Below are 18,819 nucleotides of genomic sequence, written 5' to 3'. Positions count from 1 at the left end.
TGCAGCCTCCCCGCTCTGTGCTCTGACCTATACCCATGTGAGGCACCAGTAACACTGGGTGGGATATTCTGTCTGTTGCCCCTCACCCTACCCAGCCCTGTGCTTAGCTTGGCTCTTTCCTCCCCTGCGTTGCTTTCCGTTGCCCCACCATCTCCAGACCCCCCGCTTCAATGCTGCCACACTGGCAGCTCCAAATTCCCCACCACCTTTAAGTTTACAATTTTAAGCTTTATTTTCCGTTTTCTTCTTTTTTAAAATCTATCTTGAAGAAATTCAACCTGTGGATGCCATGGATAAAGAAACAAGGCTGTAACCACCAAGTGGAAATGGAATAATCTACTAACTTGGACGTTTTTTTTACTTAAAGAGTTGATGCTGGTTGGATTTAGTTTTGCATGAGGAGGCTTTGCCCCCAATTCAACGGATCCTACCTGAAATAGTCTCCACATCACCATGGCTGAAGGTACAACTCTTACACCTGTTTCCTCAACCACTGTTGGTTAGATTTACTGTCACAAATCCTTGATTATTTATGCTGTGTAATAAATAAATGGAGATGTTTTGATAAGCAGTGCCCCCTTAGGAAGAAGTGTTGAAAGTAGGTTGCTATAAATAAAAGATATCATGTAGCCGGAGTGTTAGCATGGCGCTGCTGTGACAGACATACTGCTGCTGACCTCTGAGTTTCCAACCATGATTGTTGATGAACTCTTTGCTTGAATTAAAGGACCTAATCAGTGTCATCAGCAAACTTAAAAGTGTCAACAACAAAAGTATTGATTCTGGAGTAAAATGTTCCCTGTGCCTGATATATTGTTACATGTGACATTATTATGCTCTGAATACTGGCGCATCAGTGTGTACGTACCATTTTACTCCTTTAAATAGCCACTGTGTAGCTAGTTTTAACTATTATATATTCCTCAAATATTACAGTATTTTAATTTAGCCCAGGAGTTCCCAGTCTGAGGTTGGGAACTACTGGATTAAATAAAGGAATGAGGTGAATAAGGAGCTGGAAAGTGGAAAAATAACAGTTTAGATGAACACATCTGGTTTTACTTTTGGGACTTTCTTTTAATCTTTGTGTTTTTTGTGAACTATTAGATAATTGGACCCTCTTTGGGCCTCAAACAGTTGCTTAAATGAAAGCATTTAAGAGGTTTGTCAGAGAAACCTCTGACAATAAACTGCTCATAAACATCTGAGATATAATAATAAAGCGCCCTTAGCAGGTTTCTTATGAGGTGTCACAAGCCAGAAAGGTTTAAAACTACTAGTGCCATCCTAATAGCGTGCTGCATTTAAATATATTGCATGTTTTTTAATGCGAAACCTTAATACGTGAAGTAAACAGTAGCCATAGCTGTCGGATCAAATGAAGATGCAAATTCAGGTTCACATGAAGTTTAGTTCAAATATAATGTGTATTTAAATGAAAATACTCAGTTCTACAAGTGCAAATACATCATGTTTTTACTAAACTAGTACTTAAGTAAATCCATTTAGTTGTGTTCCATCCCTGGTTTCCAGACACTTGAAAGTCTTATTGCCTTGGGAAATCTGTTGAAACAAGTGGTCTTTCAATACGAAATGTTTTGTCTGTTGAATCTTCAGAGCTTTAGCAGCCATGAAAAGTGCAAAAACAAGCAGTTTTACTTCAGGATTAGTGCAAATGTTTGGTGGAACACTGACACCATCTGTCCTGAATAACTCAGTTGATTGAAGGAGCTGTTTTGAGCTCTTTTCATAACAGCATTTGCATATGAGGAAGTGAGTCATGAGTCGGGCATGCTCAGAGTTCATTCACAGTTTGAAGGTGTCTCTAACACCTTGGCACCAGGTGCAGGTTGGAAAGCAGAGCAGAACAGATACTCTCACACCTTGTCAGCTGATGACATCGAGGCTGCCACCAAACGCTGGACAGGCATTTTTCACTGTACTGGACAAGTGGAAAATGAGTGAATACAGGTGGACAAGCTTACTGCTGACAGACGGCTCCTGTCTTTCCTGAGGTTTTCAAAATATTAAAGATAAATCTAAAAAGACTAAGGAAGAAAATAGACTAAATGAGCTTAGAACAGACAATGAGATTCAGTAAATGCAATAGTTAGACACACAGTCACCACCATGTCGTGTGAATCCTTTCATCAAACAGGAAACACCCTCCACCTGTTATGGTTCAACTTTAGCGTGTATATGATTAGACTAAAAGGCAGCTTGAGACTCTGTTTTCACGGTTAATGTCCTTGTCAGATATTTGACAATTTTTGCTTTCATGAAATCCCTGGGAGAAATGTACATTTCTAATTTGAACAAATATTCCTGGTTTGTTTGTTACAAAATAATACCTGAATATCAATGGTAAAACAATGTATCAGGGACTTCTGCAACATCATTATTTAGGAATTACTGAACTCCTCAGCTATGTTCACAACCAGCTTCCATTTTATGGACATGTGTGCACATTTGGGGTCACAAAATCTGGATATTTTTGGTGGTTTCACGTCAGCATTTTGTGTATTTCTTCTTTTGTCCTTGTCAGATGTGTTTAAATCTCACAAAACAATCCTGATAAGGCAGTTTAGTTGAGTTTTTGAGCAGTGAACTTTGAAACAATTGCTCAAAAGTTTATGATATTTCCTTACACTTAAGATTTGACTCAAGTTACATTTCAGGGACAGTACAACTGGTGCACCTGCTAATTCAAAGTGCTGCTTTACAGAATTGTGGAACTAAGTTATATTCATCAGGAACTCTTTGTGTAGCAACGCAAACTTTTGTGTTGTGTTTTCAAGTGCTTATCTGGTTCTGTAATTCTAAAGCTACTATTATTTTCACATACACATAAATAAGCATTTTTCATAGGGTCCTCTATGAATATTTAAGTGAGATATGTACTCCAGGGAACATTGCACAGTTGAAAAATGAAAAATGTCAGTGCCCTCTGGTGGACAAACTATGTAATTCTAATTAAATATTATGTCAGGATTTCTAAAGTGCAATTTCATGCTACTTATCAGCAGTCATGTGTAACAGTTACTGTAAATATTCTAAAAGTCAATATTGGGCAACATGTGAGCCATGCTTATTCATCAGTGTATTTATTTTAATCTACATAAGCTTTGAAGGTGGTGAATAATAAAAGAAACATTTAAAACTCACTCAAGCACTTAAACAACTTTAAAAAATAACCTTTTGGTCCAGTGCAGCAGTTGTAGCAATTAGTTTAACAGTATAAAAAGATGTAATGCTAGTGACCCAAAAACTAAAATCTCTTTCCAGAATGACTCTTGTACTTCTGTTTTTTTCAGGGGCCAAACCTGCCTCTGCTACTGCAGCCGGTGGCTCCAATGGAGCAGCAGCACCACAGCCGGGCTTCCTCAGATCCGGAGCTCTGAGTCTCCTCAATAAGCTGAAGGTGTCCGTGGAGCTGCTGATCGCCCTGGCTGCTCTGCTCTCCTGGGTGGTCGTGGGTGTGGTGATGTTTGACTTTGTGGAGTACAAAGCAGTCCCTGGTAGGTCACAAACACCCGGAAATGTATCTCTTTAGGACTTTCAGATACATGCAGAATTATAAACATTTCTACAATTATTCTCAGACATTCAGCAAATCATTACGGACCCTGTTAAAGCTGTAAACGATGCTGTGGATGAAGCCACCAGCCTGCTCAATAAGTTTCAAGGTAGTGGCATTACACTTTATTTTTAAATATATATATATTAGTGTGAGTATTGTAATAAATGTCTGACATCTCTTTTCCCAGAATGTGCACCTGATTTAAGTGACCCCATGTCTGCTGCCACTTATGCAGCTGAGGAAATATCAGCAGCAAAAGATGGAGTTGTTCGATACTTTTCAGATGAGGAAGGTACAACAACATGCTTCTACTAAAGCTTCAAACACACATGTATGAGAAAAGAGGAGTTTAATATAAATATGAAGTCATCGTGTCTCTAATTATGTTGCTCCAAACCTGCAGGGACCTTCTACCTCAGCTACATCGACCCTGTTGTCATTGGTAGACGAGCTTTCCATTCAACTAATGACTTCATGTGTGGAGTGGTGGGCGGCTGCAGGGACACACTATGTACTGTTGTGGACTCTATATTAGATACCATACAGGAGATAAATAAAGGTATGTCTTCCTTATTCTAATGCTTATTTCTGACATAACACTTTGTTTTCCCTGTTTCATATTAAATTAAATAACATTAAATAAATGTATCATGGGAAAATTGCACTAAACTTGATCTAATTCTAGCTTTTAACTGCCTGGTTGAAGCATTAATTAATTAATCTCCTCCCTCATAAATGTTTTTTCCTCAGGAAAAATTGATCTTAGCTACATAGACCCTGTGGTAATAGGCAGAGGTGTCTTCAATGTTACTAATGAGTTCGTGTGTGGAGTGGTGGGCTACATCCAGGGTGTGCTCTGTTCGATACTGGACACTATACTGGATGTAGTGAAAGGTATTTACACTTTTGGTTAACCTGTAACCTTTTAACATCTAAAAAATGACTTTTTGACACAATTGATAGTGTTGGATTTACATGCTGGATGTGTGCTGACTGGTTTTCTGTTTATTTTTCTCAGGAGTCACTGACATTAGCTTCATAGACCCAGTAGTAATCGGCAGGAATACCTTCGGCGCTACTAATGACTTTGTGAATGGAATAGTGGGCTACATCCAGAGCGTACTCTGTACCATCATAGACAGTATCCTGGAAATAGTTAAAGGTACCTACTCCATTTTTTCCCCCTTTGTTTTGTTTGTGGTCCAACATTTACATGCTACATTATCATGTCTTTCTGTTTACTTCTTGCCTGATTTTTTTTTTCAAAACTCTATTAGAAATTGATGACTAAATCAACATAATACTCATTAAATCTTAGCTTGTGTCCTTTTTAAGTAACCTTGATCTGTTTACTAAAATACAAATATTGCTTGTTTTTATAGTGAAAATGATGGATTACTGTTGGTCTTTAACCATCTTTTCCGATGTCTATGTAACAAGAAAACACTGAATTTGCCGAATGAAGTAACTCACTGGAGTGTTTGTCCTGAATGTGTGTTGTTTTTCTCAGGAACAACTGACATTAGCTTCATTGACCCTGTGGTTATTGGCAGGAATGTCTTCAGTGTTACTAATGACTTTGTGAGTGGAATAGCAGGATACATCCAGGATGTGCTCTGTGTAATCTTGGATGTGATACTGGACACATTAAAAGGTACAGTACCTGCCAAGAGTTTTGGACCTAATCCATGTGTCTCATTGCAACACACACTCTGCTGTAGTCGCTGTTTGCAGTTTTCACAAACCTCGTGAGTAACGGCCTTCTTTTCTCTGTTGATCAGATATTCAGCAGGCAGTGGGATTCAGTCCCATGTCGGTTCTGAAGACAACTGCGGACATCACCAAAGAACAGATCAGCATGCTTGTGAGCTACTTCTCAGCAACACTGATTGGTGAAGAAGGTCTGTTTCAACTTATATTATGAAAAAATATAACTTATATACTACATACCATAACATGGCTACTCCAATATATGAATATGCAGCAGAAATATTCTAAAAAGCAGCTTTTGCTCACTGACTTTTCTTTTCTTTTTCAGGAATCATGCCTGAAGTGTCCCTCGACCCCATGAAGGTTGTTGAGGATGCAGTGCTGGAGTTCACAGACAAGAAAGATTTGTTTGTGGCTTATATGTCAAGCATGTTGGTTGGTGATCAAGGTAGGTTTGTATAAAAATGTATAGTCTGCTTTGATCAGAAAATATGCTTATCTACTGACATCTTAATGCATTTTTTCTGCTGTTTCAGGTGAACCTGCCGCCCCTCCAGTTGTAAATGTAGTAACTGAAAAAGGTTTCACTTTTTAATTACTGTTGTAAATCATTTGGAAGCATCCTACAATATTCTTGTAACTCACAAATATTTCACAAAGCATCTTTGTTTCACTTGGTTTAGATGAAGCTGTCGCTGCCCCATCTGACATCAATTTGGTGAGAAGGAAAGGTAAGTATTGTAATTGTAATGGCAATATTCTATATTTTCCACTACAACAATACAGAAAATCCTTTATTTAAAAAACAGGCTTACGGTCTTACTTTACATTTTCTTTGAAACGTAGGTGAATTTCTGCCTCCATTTGAAAAAGGTAAGAAATATTCCCCACATGTTGCACATGTTCTCTTCACAACGTATTTTTCAACAGGTGCAGTGTGTGTTGCCAGCATATAGAATGCATAGACTTGTTGAATGCTTTTGTACACATTTTTTCTGGCTTTTTCTGCATGTTTGCACTGATTTTGTTTTCTTTGCCACGTGATGGAAAGTGTTGTCAGATCTGACTTGTGTTACGTTTTACTGTTCAGTGTAATACAGCCTCCTTGATGTACTGTGAAACTGTCCTGTTTGAACAAACTTTATTTGTACTTGATAACCTATGGCATGAACAAATGCGCATTATAACCGTTGTACATCGTTATTATAATAAATGTCTGTAAGCAACCACGTTGTTATGGATTTGATGACTGCATTCCCCCTTTTCTTTGCCACATTCACCATTTGTTGTTTTGATTTATAGAACTGTGCATTCATGTGTTTTGCGAAGCTGCTCTTGATCCAGTCATATATCTAAAAGTTTGTTTTGCGTCACGTGCATGACAAGTTGTTAATGATATGTGTCCTTTGGAGTTGCATTCTTCTGTCTGCATCTTCTGTACTGACTGCCATCTGTATTCAAAACATATAATTAACTGTCATTTGTTTATATTTGAACTGTCTGAACTGGAAGACATGTTTTCATGTGAAGTATTTTGTTACTCCCATGCATGTGATCATACAAGTCTACACCACGTTTCAAAAGTTAGTCTGGAGAGGCTTTTTAACATGGGAGTATTTGGGGGGAGATCAACGATTAAGTGTGACTGTAATCTTTTAGTTTTTTATGAAATTCCATGACAAGACTAAAACCAACAATGAGCTGGTCCCATGAATTATTGTCTGAGTTGCCAAATGCTCATACATCCTCTGCTCTATTTAACAAAAACACTTTAAACAGCAGTAAGCCATACTGTTGCATTTTGAAGCAAGTTCTTCCATTAAGATGATCATGTGCATCTCAGTTTACTTGGAGTTTGTCCTATATGCAGGAAAAAAATCTGTAAATAGAGGATACATCTTAATCCATAGCAGACAGTTTTTATACTATAATCATTGTGGGCCAGATCATTTAAAAAAAAATAAAAAAATAATCTTTTCAGGGTTTCACACTATTATTACTCTGCCAAGGAACAGGACTGTGTCAGAGACGCAGGTTCGATTCCAGCTCATGGCCCTTTACTGCAGGTCTTCCCTGCTTTCCTGTCTTCCTTTCTACTTGCTTATTGAATAAAATCAACTAAAGGGTCCAAAAAACAACTTGAAAAAAATCATAGTTTAGTATGTCATCCTGTCATAGTGTATTAATCAGTTAAGTAATCAGTAGAGGCAAGTATTGAAAGAGAAAATAATTCATTATTGGTTTTGGTCATTTGTAAGATTTGTTAACAGTGAGAAAAATGATTTTTAATAATACCATAAGCAGTCGGTGACAGTTACTAACTGCCGCATGTGGTGTACACTGTAAAAAGTCATGAATTGTCATTGTTATTGTCATCGTTGCCATTTCACCCCATAAAATCCCTTCTGTATCATAAAATACATTTGGAGCTTCATTTCCTATTATAATACCAAAGATGTGAACTTCAGACAAATCAGATGATGAGGGTTCATGATACAGTTGCAGAGATCTTACACACTGCCAAAGATGAAGCTGCTCCTGCTGCAGAGTTAAGTGAAGACTCAAAGACGGAGGAGGAGGAGGAGGAGAAGGAGGAGGAGGAGGAGGAGGAGGAGGCTGAAGTGCCACCTGAAGCCGCTAGTGAAGCAGATGTGCAGGATGCAGAGGAAGATGAGGGTATTGACACGATTTCTTTTCTTTGACTGTCACATTCATTCGATTAAAGATAGGTAACAGGCACTAAACGTATTGCTGTCACGTCAATAGTGAAACATGTCGACCTTGAAGAAAAAGAATCTGAAACTCCTCTGGAGGAGGAAATCCTTGATCATGACAGCAAGGAGGAGGAGAAGGAAGAGGCTGATAAAGAGGAAGAAGAGGAGATTATAACAGAGGAAGCTGCAGAGCAGTTGGAGAAAGAGGAAGGCGAGGAACAGGAGGAGGACAAAAAAGAAGAGGAGGGTGAAGAAGATCAAGGAAAGACAGAGGAGGCTGTGGATGAAGAAGATGAGGAGGCACAAGCAGCAGACGGGGTGGTAGAAGACAAAGAGGAGGAGGAGGAGATCAAAACTGAAGATGTTTTGGTAGAAGAAGAGGAGGAGGAAGTGGAGGAGGAGATCAAAACTGAAGATTATTTGGTAGAAGAAGAGGAGGAGGAAGTGGAGGAGGAGATCAAAACTGATGATGTTTTGGTAGAAGAAGAGGAGGAGGAAGAGGAGGAGGAGATCAAAACTGAAGATGATTTGGTAGAAGAAGAGGAGGAGAAAGAGGAGGAGGAGATCAAAACTGAAGATGATTTGGTAGAAGAAGAGGAGGAGGAAGAGGAGGAGGAGATCGAAACTGAAGATGCTTTGGTAGAAGAAGAGGAGGAGGAAGAGGAGGAGACCAAAACAATAGATGCTTTGGTAGAAGAGGAGGAGGAGGAGGAGACCAAAACAGAAGATGCTTTGCTAGAAGATGAAGATGAGGAGGAGGAGGAGGAGGCCAAACCTGAAGAAGTTTTGTTAGAAGATGAGGAGAAGGAGAAAGAGGAGGAGGAGACCAAAACAGAAGAAGACTTGGCAGAAGATGAAGATGAGGAGAAGGAGGAGGAGACCAAAACTGAAGATGTTTTGTTAGAAGACGAAGATGAGGAGGAGGAGGAGGAGGAGGATGAGGAAGATGATAAGACCAAAACTGACAAAGACTTGGCAGAAGATGTGGAGAAGGAGGAACCAAAACTTGAAGACCTAGCAGAAGAAGAGGAGGAGGAGGAGGAGGAAGAGGAGGAGGAGGAGGAAGAGCAAGAGGAGGAGGAGGAGGTTAAGTCAGAAGAAGAGGATGAAAGAGTCCAACAAACCATCAAAATTACTGACGATGATGCCAGAGATCAGTTCGAGAAAACTGATGAAGAAGATCAGGATCTAGAAATGGACAATGAGGATGAAGAGGAGGAGGAAGGAGAAAAACTGGACTATGTAGAGATCAAGGAGGATGATAAAGATGCAGAAGAAGAACCATTAGTCCAACAGCTTGATCTTAAAATTCTGGCATCAGAAAAGCTCCATATTGATCAGATACCTGAATCTGAAGAAGAAACTTTACTACCTGAACATGATGAAGACGAATTCGCTGACATTGTTGATGATCACGATGAAAACAACAACAACAGTGAGAGCAGAAAGACTGAGCCTAAACGTAAGAGGAAGGTTCATGTTCCCTTTGAGAAGCTCAGACGAGTCGGATCCAGAGCGCCTCACAAAGAAGAACATCTCAGCAAACATGAGAAAGGTACACAACTCTTCCCACTATCATCACATATTCTTCATTCTGTCTTTCATTATTATGTCGTGAAAATATGTCTGACCGATGAGTGTGCTGATTAATGATGAGTGACATGTAGAGTGATGGTGTAGTGGATTTACCTTCTTCTTATGTGTTCTTCTTAATACTGTAATGACTGGCGTGTTTAGGGCCTAACAGATGTTATCTGATCTGTTTGATGACTGATCATGTTTTTATTCCACTGCTTCTCTTTTTTGTGTTAACATGTGTTTGTGATCTGGTTTTGTGACTTTATTGAAGATTCCCTTTTAGTGCAAGTCAAGTTTTATTACCTTGTCAGCATGTCACTATGGCGTTCTTATGAGCTAGACATGGATTCTGACTTCCAGGGGTTCATATGTAACAAACCTAAAGATTCAAATGCTGTCAGCTTGCAGGGCGCGGCTTTCTGTATCATTATTCTGCTGTAGAATTTCTTCTGGTTGTAACATGTTTGTCAGAATTAGATCCATATGACAACCTGGCATTGTGCAACGTAGAGGAGCTTTACATGTTCTAGCAGAGTCTGCAGTGAGCAGCAAAGGGGTGGGTAGAGAGAAGCGGGAACTTCATAGATCTGCACACCTATATAGATTACATTTTTGGCATTTTGCCGTCTTTAATCATGGCAGCTAAAAAGACACAGAAAAGGCGGGACTAGAGAGCAATTTTTTAAAGCCAGCAGATATATATTTTTTTTATCATAATTAGCTGTTAAATAAATCAACAGAGAAGGTTGACATCAGTTTAACCTCAAACTGGAAAATGAGGTCGCGAATACACACAGACAGATTTATGATCAGCCTTTTTTGCTGACAGAATCCAATTAAACAAAAGCATTTTAGAGTTAAAGTTGTATTTGAATTTTTGATTGATTTGAAGCGGTGGGCTTAACCCATTTTAAACACAAGAATTTCAACTTTGGGATATTATAAGTTTTGTTTTTGTTATCTGTAACTTATGAAATGTATTTTGATTGAAAACTCAGTAGAAACTTGAGTTCTTTATGCTATTTTTCTCCATTCTTCCTATTATATCTGTTTAAGAAGTAATACAATTATATAATCTAAGGTAAAATGTAAGAATGTCAAATTGAGCTTCAGTATTTCAGCTTTTGTGTTACCCAGCATGGTGTTAACCAGAATGCTGGTCACAACAGCTTACATCTTTGCATTAACTGTCAGGGTGCCTCTAAAACTTGCTTTGAATTCAGTCTGAACAATGGTTTTAGGTGTTCAGGCTCATATTATATTATATTATATTCCAGTCCTCTGTGAGAAATAATGTGACCTTTTCCAGGTATATGGCTATAATCTGGTTTCATTATAATCCTTGAAAAAGAATTTATGTGTCTGATCAGTCTCTTTACTCAAAAAAAGGCGCTAAAGTGATATTGATCTTCTCATCTGACTAAAGGAAAGACATGAACACATTACAGTTGATGTGTTTCTTTAAGAGACAAATTACAAATATAGTTATAATTGACAGCAAATAAAAATAGACAGAACAAGGATAAGTCAAGATTTATTTAGATCATTTTGACTTAGATGTGAACAGCTGCACTGAAAGAAGATCTTGGGACTGATTATAACCAGCTCTCTAAACAGTGCTTTTTCCTTTCTGATGACTCAGTACAGACATGTCTATTTCTCAAGGTGCTAAAGTGTTCCTAATCCAAGCAGTGCCGTCCTTGCCCTTAGCATGAGTTGGAGTCATGAGCACAACAAAGAGCTAGGTGGAGCTAAAAGGCAGATTAAAACACTCATAGTTTTCTGAATGAAGATTACAGAATAACTAGATATTATTTTATTGTACGTCTTTGAGGTCTAGATATAAAACACAAATCTGACTATTTTAACGACATAACAACATAGTTTGTGTTGTGTTTTTGATTGTGGTGTTTTTAGCACTGTAACGCTTATAGTGCTTTCGCAAGCATGATTATTTGTCGTGATACCTGCTAGTTGACTACTTCTACACTACTAGTACATTACAGGTCTAATCACTGGTCAGAATTGTACTTTTATATGCTGTGCATTTTTACATATTTCTGTATGATACACTTTAGTTCTCAAAGAGGCAAAGGAAAGACATGCAATTAAAGAAGTTAAAGATGCCATTGTTAAAGGTAATATTCTTGAACCTGTGGATATTCTTAACTTTTCCTAATCCCAAAACCTGTTTTGTATTTCCTACTACTCCAACTAAATGCACTGATTGGGTATACACACATGAATGTAATGTATGTACCTAGTAGATTAGCTTGTGACGATGTTTTGCAACTTGTAGATGTCAAAGCTGCAGAAGCTAAAAAAGAGGAGAAAAAAGTGGATGAAGTCAAACTTGAAGAAACTGTAGTTATAAAACCAAAGAAGGAGGCCAAACTTGAGGCAAAACCCCTTGAATGGAAACTAAAGAGACCCAAAAGTAATCACATACAATCAGGAAATTACAAAACACTGTTCAAAAGTGTGTGTTCTCAAGTGTAGCACACTGTGTATATAAAATGTGAAATATGCTCCTACATCGTTCATTTAACTGCATTCACACACTGCAGTACAATATTTCTACTAAATGCTTTTATACAAGATGCTAGTGAGTTCTCCACACAAAGAGCATGTGATACATTGTGCAATATTCAGACTCCTTGACATGTCAGTCCATTATATCTTACAGTATAAACTGACACTTTAATGATTGCTTTTAGAAGAGGAGCCAGTGAAGAAGGCTCTCAAAGAAGAGGAAGATGCGAAGAAGCTGCCCAAAGAAAAGAAACAAGTAAAGAAACTCCTCAAAGAAGAGAAAGAAATAAAGAAACCCTCTAAAGAAAAGAAAGAGGTGAAGAAACCAGCCAAAGAAGAGGAGGAAGTCAAGAAACCTCTCAAAGAAGAGAAGGTGAAGAAACAACTCAAAGAAGAAAAAGAAGTCAAGAAACCACCTAAAGAGCACAAAGAAGTAAGGAAACATAAGAGACTTTCTAAAAAAGAGGAAGAAGTGAAAGAACGACCCAAAGAAGAAAAAGAAATCAAGAAACCTCTTAGAGACAAGAAAGAAGTGAAGAAGCCACCTAGAGAAGAGAAAGAAACCAAGAAACCTCCTAAAGAGGAGAAAGAAATTAAGAAACCTCCCAAAAAGGAGAAAGAGGAGAAGAGACCTCCTAAAGCTGCAGAAGTGACGAAAGAAGAGAAGAAACCTCCTAAAGAAGAGAAAGAGGAGAAGAAACCTATTAAAGAAGCTAAAGATAAACATAAACCTGAAAATAAAGAGGAGAGGGCCCTTAAAAAGGAGAGGGATGTGAAGAAACCTCTTAAAGAAGAGAAAGAGGTAAAGAAATCTCCCAAAGAAGAGGAGAGACCATCTAAGAAGGAGAAAGAAGTTAGGAAACTTCTCAAGGAGGAAAAAGAAGCCAAGAAACCAGCCAAAGAAGACAAGGAGGAGGAGAAACCTCTCAAAACAGAGAGAGAAGAGAAGATACCTTCTAAAAAACAGAAAGAAGTGAAGAAACCACCCAAAGAAGAGAAAGAAGTCAAGAAACCACCCAAAGAAGAGAAAGAAGTCAAGAAACCTCAAAAAGAAGAGAAAGAACCCAAGAAACCTACCAAAGATGAGAAAGAACCCGAGAAACCTACCAAAGACGAAAAAGAACCCAAGAAACCTACCAAAGAAGAGAAAGAAATCAAGAAACCTCAAAAGGAAGATAAAGAAGTTAAGAAACCTCTGAAAAAAGAGAAAGAAGAAAAGGAAACTCCCAAAGAAAAGAGAGAAGTGAAGAAACCTTCCAAAGAAGACAAAAAGGAGAAGAAACCTATCAAAGAAGAGACAGAAGATGAGAAACCTCACAAAGAAGCCAAGATACCTACCAAAGATGAGAAAGAAGTAAAGAAACCTCACAAGGAAGAGAAAGAAGTTAAGAAACCTCCCAAAGAAGAAAAAGAAGGAAAGAAACCTCTCAAAGATAAGGAAATTGAGAAACTCCTCAAACAAGTCAAAGAAGAAAAGGAATCTCCCAAAGACAAGAAAGGAGTGAAGCAACCTTCAGAAGACAAAAAAGTCAAGAAACCTATCAAAGATGAGAAAGAAGAGAAGAAACCTCTTGAAGAAAAGAGAGAAATGAAGAAACCTTCCAAAGAGGACAAAGAGGAAAAGAAACCCCTTAAAGAAAAGAAGGAAGTAAAGAAACCTTCTGAAGAAGAAAAGAAACCCCTTAAAGAAAAGAAGGAAGTGAAGAAGCCTTCTGAAGAAGAAAAGAAACCCCTTAAAGAAAAGAAGGAAGTGAAGAAACCTTCTGAAGAAGAAAAGAAACCCCTTAAAGAAAAGAAGGAAGTGAAGAAGCCTTCTGAAGAAGAAAAGAAACCCCTTAAAGAAAAGAAGGAAGTGAAGAAACCTTCTGAAGAAGAAAAGAAACCCCTTAAAGAAAAGAAGGAAGTGAAGAAACCTTCTGAAGAAGAGAAGAAACCCCTTAAAGAAAGGGAGGTGAAGACACCTCCCAAAGAAGATAAAAAAGAGAAAGAGGAGAAGAAACCTATTAAAGAAGCCAAAAAAGAGGCAGAATCAAAGAAAGAAAAGATTTCAAAAGATGGAAAGGAACCAATAAAGCCTTCTAAACAAGAGAAAGAAATCAAGACAACTACCAAAGAAGACAAAGAACCAACGAAGAAGAGAGTCACCAAGACAGGTACGTATGGGCCAACAATACAATGCTTTTACCACAATGTAAAGATGCGACTGTTCTTAATAAAAGACAACGTTCATCTTTTCTCTGCATAATCAGTGAAACTGGTCAAACAACTCTTCTTCTAATTTCAGAAGCTAAACCCAAAAAGTCTGCAAAGAGAATTAAAGTAGTCAAGAAGGAAGTTGCATCTGTCCTCAAGAAGGAGCATCTTAATGTTACCAAAGCAGGTGAGACAATATGGAGAAGAATGAGTAATTGAGTTTAATGTTAAGGGATCAATGAATTACCCTTTGCTGTCTTGTGAAGAACCTTACATAAACTTCTTGAAAGGATGAAGGAGAAGTTTAAAAGTTAGAAACATGTAATATTTCTGTGCTGGTGCATTGAGCTTCACAGATGAGACTGGGATTGATTGATGGCTAAACACAGCACATGAATGTCATTTAAGACCTGTTTCCTAGATTTAACGTTGGATTCAGATGCCAAAAGCTACATAATATTAACAAGTAATTTTATTTCTACTGCTGCTGTGTCTTCATGTTGACAGGGCGTCAGTTCAATCAATGCACCGACAAACAACCTTTTTCGTAACAAATGAATGGAACCTAGGGGTTAAGATCAAAATTTCGATAAATAAGTCATCATTATAATTCTAAATCAAATAAAACATCAGGGAATAAACCAAATTCACAACACCCTAACCTAGCTTGAATTATTTTTCTGTCAATTCCATTTCAGCTGAAGAACCCAAGAAGTCTGCAAAGGTGCTTAAATTTGCTAAAAAGCAAATAGCTCCTGCCCTGAAAAAGGAACATAAGAATGTTACTAAAGCAGGTAAGTAACTGGCAACTCACTTTGTAATCGTTTTAAAGCAACAGTGTGTCAATGTTGAATCACCTTAAAAAACAGAATTTCTAGAATATAACAAATCAAGACGAGTAAGTGAGTGTCACAGAGCACTTGTGCAAGTAGATGTGAAATTAAGATGAGCTAAAGAGTTACATGTTCGAACGCTTCCCAACAGCAGAGGTTCCTGAAGTCCCAAAGGTGACAGCCAAACCAGAAGTGACAAAGAAAGGTACGAACATACTGACATTCTTCTGTCAATTACACATTCATCTGTAGAAGCTCATTCTGTTTTTGGAGGTAATTTAAATGTTTCATGACCTAATATCTCACCAGACTTATTAAAGAATTAAACTTAATTGTATTCTAGTTAGATATCCTGTATATGCTTGGTTTGCTGACACTGGCTTTTTCTGTGTAGGACACATACTTTTTTATATGTAGAACACACAAACAAAGCGTTATATATATATATATTAGTAGAAACTTAAAACTTAAAGGCTTTTTGATGTCATAATTTCCCACCAGTGGCAGCTCCCAAGGAGGCCAAGAAGGAACCAAAGCAAAAAATCAAACGTAAACCTGTAAAACCAGGTAATGAAAAAAAAAACTTTAGTGACTGCCTCAGTTAGAATATTGAAAAAATATAGTTGGACAGTGGCTCGATATTGACAACAAAATATAAAATGATTCCTACATTAAGGTATAAAGTAACGAACAATAATTCACAGATTTAACGTCTACAGCTGCTAATTTATTGTACAGTAGTTTGACCAGCAGTGATTAGTGCAGGGTGTATGCTGGCTTTGTGTTAATCCTGCAGATATCGATGCAGTGAAGGAAAAGGAAAAAGCAGCCCCTAAAAAGAAAGGTAGGCTTGATCTCAGGGTTTTGTTTAGTTTTTTTCTTTAAATGATGCATGTGAAAGTTAATGATCATATAATAAAAAAAAAATCCCATTTTCTTTTTGTAGAAGCTGAAGTTTCTGAACTAAAGCCCAAACCTGGTCAGAAAGGTAAAAGAGATTCACTGCAGTATTTAATCCAATATTGTCTGATCTTTAAGCTATGTATCAAGAACATACTATATTATGAGCGAGTTCCATATTCTATGTTGTTTTCTGTTTTTAGATGCTGCAGTTACTAAAGAAAAAGCCAAGCGAGCTCCACCAAAGAAGGGTACATTTACTATTTATACTATTAATAGAACTTTTCCACAGAAAATTAGACCTTTTAATTGTCAGCTTTTGTTGGTTTTCTGTCTTAAATTGGACTACATATATTCAAGGGTGTTTCTAATTTTGTTGTGCTCTTGTGCTCAGGCTATTAACTTAAATCAACAATGTAACCTCACAATTAGTACGAAATGAATTTTTTTCAATGTAAAATCTAAAAACAACTAATCAAAACTGTAGAACTATGCTAATTTTATGCCTTATGTGTGACACAGAAGTTCCAAAGAAAAAGGCCAAAGCAGCTCCAGCAAAGAAAGGTAAAGTCACATTATATTTTATCATAAGTTACAGTCGTCTTTAGATAATGTTCTTTTTGGCAAAGAGCAAAATAAATAATTACCATTGTGGGAATTGAACAACCCTCCTATAAGAAATGATGTCCTTTTTGACAAACAGAGGCTGCTGCTCCTAAAGAAAAGGTCAAACCAGTCATCTTGACCAAAGGTAAGAGTCAGGCATGTCCTAATACACAAAGAGCTACCAAATTAAATAAAATACTGTAGATTTCACTCTGTCGTTTCTGTTTACAGAACAAGAAGGTGCTCCCAAAAATGCCACTCTGGCCAAAGAGAGGGTCAAAATAGTGCCTATGAAGAAAGGTCATTTTCTTTCATATCACATGTTTCATTGCATTTAGATTCTTATATACATTAGGGCTGGACATCTGTGATTCTAGTGCTTCATAATCTCGTTGTGGTGTTTTTCACAGTGGTCAAGGCACCAAAAAAAGAAGTCAAAGCTGTCTCTGCAAAGACAAGTACGTCACATATATGAATTATGACTGTATTTGGCTTTAGAGCTTCAACCTGTTTTATTGTCTGAAAAAAATAATCTAAAATGGTTTTTTTTTGTTTTTTTTTTTTTTAGAATCTGCAAAAATCAAGACAAAACCAACACCGGTAGTTAAAGGTAAGAAGAGAGTAACGTTTTATGTTCATGTTGAAGTAAATATACATTTAAACTTGAGAGTTACTGATGTTAATTTTTTTTCTTACAGAGGCAGAAGCACCACACAAAAATGTGTCTCTAACAAAGGAGAAGGTGAAGGTGGTGCCACTGAAGAAAGGTACATCTTGTTGTTTAACATTTTTATTTTCAACATTCATCTCTGAGTTTGGAAGCATTTCGCAAACTCTGACTGTAAAACCTTTTCTGTCTCAGTGCCTGTAACTCCGAAAGAAAAAGTCAAAGCAGCACCAACAAAAAAAGGTAGTTACAGTGGTGTGTTTGCAGATGTGTACAGCATCATAATGTGGGAATAAATAGCACCAGTTGTGCTGTGATCACACTGTGGCTGAACGCAAACATCCCGATAAAAATGCACAGATTTTTGTTGCTATGATTTCTTTTCTTCTTCTTACTATTTGTTTTAGAAGCTGAAGTTCTCAAGGAGAAGAAGGCTGAGCCAGTGACTCCAAAGAAAGGTTTGGATCTTATTAGTTGTTCACAGTCCTTGTTCCTCTTTTATTTTGTTCATGTTATATATAGAAAAGTTGTTTCTATCTATAAACTGTGCATTACAGTTAATCAGACCATTTGTTATTCTAGCGGCAAAACCAACACCTGCTAAAAAGAAGAAAGGTATACAGCAGAACTGTGTTTGTATTATTTAGTTCTAACATAGTTCTAATAGATTACATCTTTCATAGAAACAGTATTTACAGTACTATTGCAAAATGAATCCAGACCTTTCAGATTTTCCATTGGAACATCCTACTGACCTGTAGCTGCTTTTAAAAGGATTGATTAAAGCTTTCTAGCTGTAGATGCATCATGCTCTGCATCATGCATGTCTAATACTTTTTCTATCGTAGTGCCTGAAACTCCAAAAGAAAAAGTCAAACCAGCATTAACAAAAAAAGGTACTGTAGTTACAGTGATAGAACATTTTATTGGTCAAATATATTAAATTACCTTATGTGGTAAATATTAGTTAATAGCTTTACTGCAGATTAGATTTTTTCTCTAAATGTTTCCATTTTCTATGCATATTGTTCTGTTTTCACCTCTTTACAACAGGACTTCTTGCTGATTTGCAGAATATCATAGTGTGGGAATAAACTGCATCAGTTGTAACTGTGAAAACAACAATCACACTGTTGCTGTATGAAAACCTCTGCAGAAAACTGTACTGAGTTTTGTTGCTACTATTTGTTTTAGAAGCTGAACTTCTCAAGGAGAAGAAGCCTGAGCCAGTGACTCCCAAGAAAGGTCTGTATCCTTTAATTTTTATTCGTATTATATATAATGCAGTGGTTTCTTACCCATCTAGAAACTGTACATTAAAGTTAATCAAACAATTTATTACTCTAGCACATGTTACCAAGGCAAAACCAAAACCTGCTGAAAAGACGAAAGCTATACAGCAGAACTGTGTGTCTGTCGTGCTTTTAGTAATATTGTTTTTCCATTAGATTACATCTGCTGTAGAAACACTATTTGCACTACTGTTGGGAAATTAATTTTTCAAAA

General features: G+C 37.2%; 1 protein-coding gene across 50 annotated transcripts in view; it reads left to right on the top strand.

The window, feature by feature from the left end:
- Positions 1 to 46: 46 nt before the first annotated feature.
- The window catches only part of si:ch211-266g18.10 (titin), a 36,548-nt gene continuing 17,775 nt past the window's right edge, over positions 47 to 18,819 (top strand). For 18 of the 50 annotated variants that reach the window (XM_055005841.1, XM_055005851.1, XM_055005842.1 and 15 more), the window contains exons 1-35: positions 47 to 463; positions 3,315 to 3,518; positions 3,603 to 3,686; positions 3,768 to 3,872; positions 3,984 to 4,139; positions 4,331 to 4,474; positions 4,599 to 4,742; positions 5,091 to 5,234; positions 5,362 to 5,481; positions 5,619 to 5,738; positions 5,827 to 5,871; positions 5,974 to 6,021; positions 6,137 to 6,163; positions 7,790 to 7,966; positions 8,057 to 9,559; positions 11,661 to 11,720; positions 12,300 to 14,267; positions 14,399 to 14,494; positions 15,006 to 15,101; positions 15,292 to 15,345; positions 15,642 to 15,707; positions 15,937 to 15,984; positions 16,087 to 16,128; positions 16,244 to 16,291; positions 16,563 to 16,604; positions 16,744 to 16,791; positions 16,878 to 16,946; positions 17,057 to 17,104; positions 17,215 to 17,256; positions 17,345 to 17,413; positions 17,509 to 17,556; positions 17,721 to 17,771; positions 17,896 to 17,928; positions 18,162 to 18,209; positions 18,508 to 18,558. In XM_055005841.1, coding sequence (XP_054861816.1) covers positions 454 to 463; positions 3,315 to 3,518; positions 3,603 to 3,686; positions 3,768 to 3,872; positions 3,984 to 4,139; positions 4,331 to 4,474; positions 4,599 to 4,742; positions 5,091 to 5,234; positions 5,362 to 5,481; positions 5,619 to 5,738; positions 5,827 to 5,871; positions 5,974 to 6,021; positions 6,137 to 6,163; positions 7,790 to 7,966; positions 8,057 to 9,559; positions 11,661 to 11,720; positions 12,300 to 14,267; positions 14,399 to 14,494; positions 15,006 to 15,101; positions 15,292 to 15,345; positions 15,642 to 15,707; positions 15,937 to 15,984; positions 16,087 to 16,128; positions 16,244 to 16,291; positions 16,563 to 16,604; positions 16,744 to 16,791; positions 16,878 to 16,946; positions 17,057 to 17,104; positions 17,215 to 17,256; positions 17,345 to 17,413; positions 17,509 to 17,556; positions 17,721 to 17,771; positions 17,896 to 17,928; positions 18,162 to 18,209; positions 18,508 to 18,558 — 6,058 coding nt within the window. In that variant the 5' untranslated portion in view covers positions 47 to 453. The remainder of the gene's footprint in view (positions 464 to 3,314; positions 3,519 to 3,602; positions 3,687 to 3,767; positions 3,873 to 3,983; positions 4,140 to 4,330; positions 4,475 to 4,598; positions 4,743 to 5,090; positions 5,235 to 5,361; positions 5,482 to 5,618; positions 5,739 to 5,826; positions 5,872 to 5,973; positions 6,022 to 6,136; positions 6,164 to 7,789; positions 7,967 to 8,056; positions 9,560 to 11,660; positions 11,721 to 12,299; positions 14,268 to 14,398; positions 14,495 to 15,005; positions 15,102 to 15,291; positions 15,346 to 15,641; positions 15,708 to 15,936; positions 15,985 to 16,086; positions 16,129 to 16,243; positions 16,292 to 16,562; positions 16,605 to 16,743; positions 16,792 to 16,877; positions 16,947 to 17,056; positions 17,105 to 17,214; positions 17,257 to 17,344; positions 17,414 to 17,508; positions 17,557 to 17,720; positions 17,772 to 17,895; positions 17,929 to 18,161; positions 18,210 to 18,507; positions 18,559 to 18,819) is intronic. The other 32 variants (XM_055005872.1, XM_055005865.1, XM_055005862.1 and 29 more) reach the window with 16 other exon arrangements.

The sequence above is a fragment of the Amphiprion ocellaris genome, chromosome 20, assembly GCF_022539595.1.
Source record: "Amphiprion ocellaris isolate individual 3 ecotype Okinawa chromosome 20, ASM2253959v1, whole genome shotgun sequence".
NCBI lineage: Eukaryota > Metazoa > Chordata > Actinopteri > Pomacentridae > Amphiprion > Amphiprion ocellaris.
This window is presented reverse-complemented; position numbering and strand designations above follow the sequence as displayed.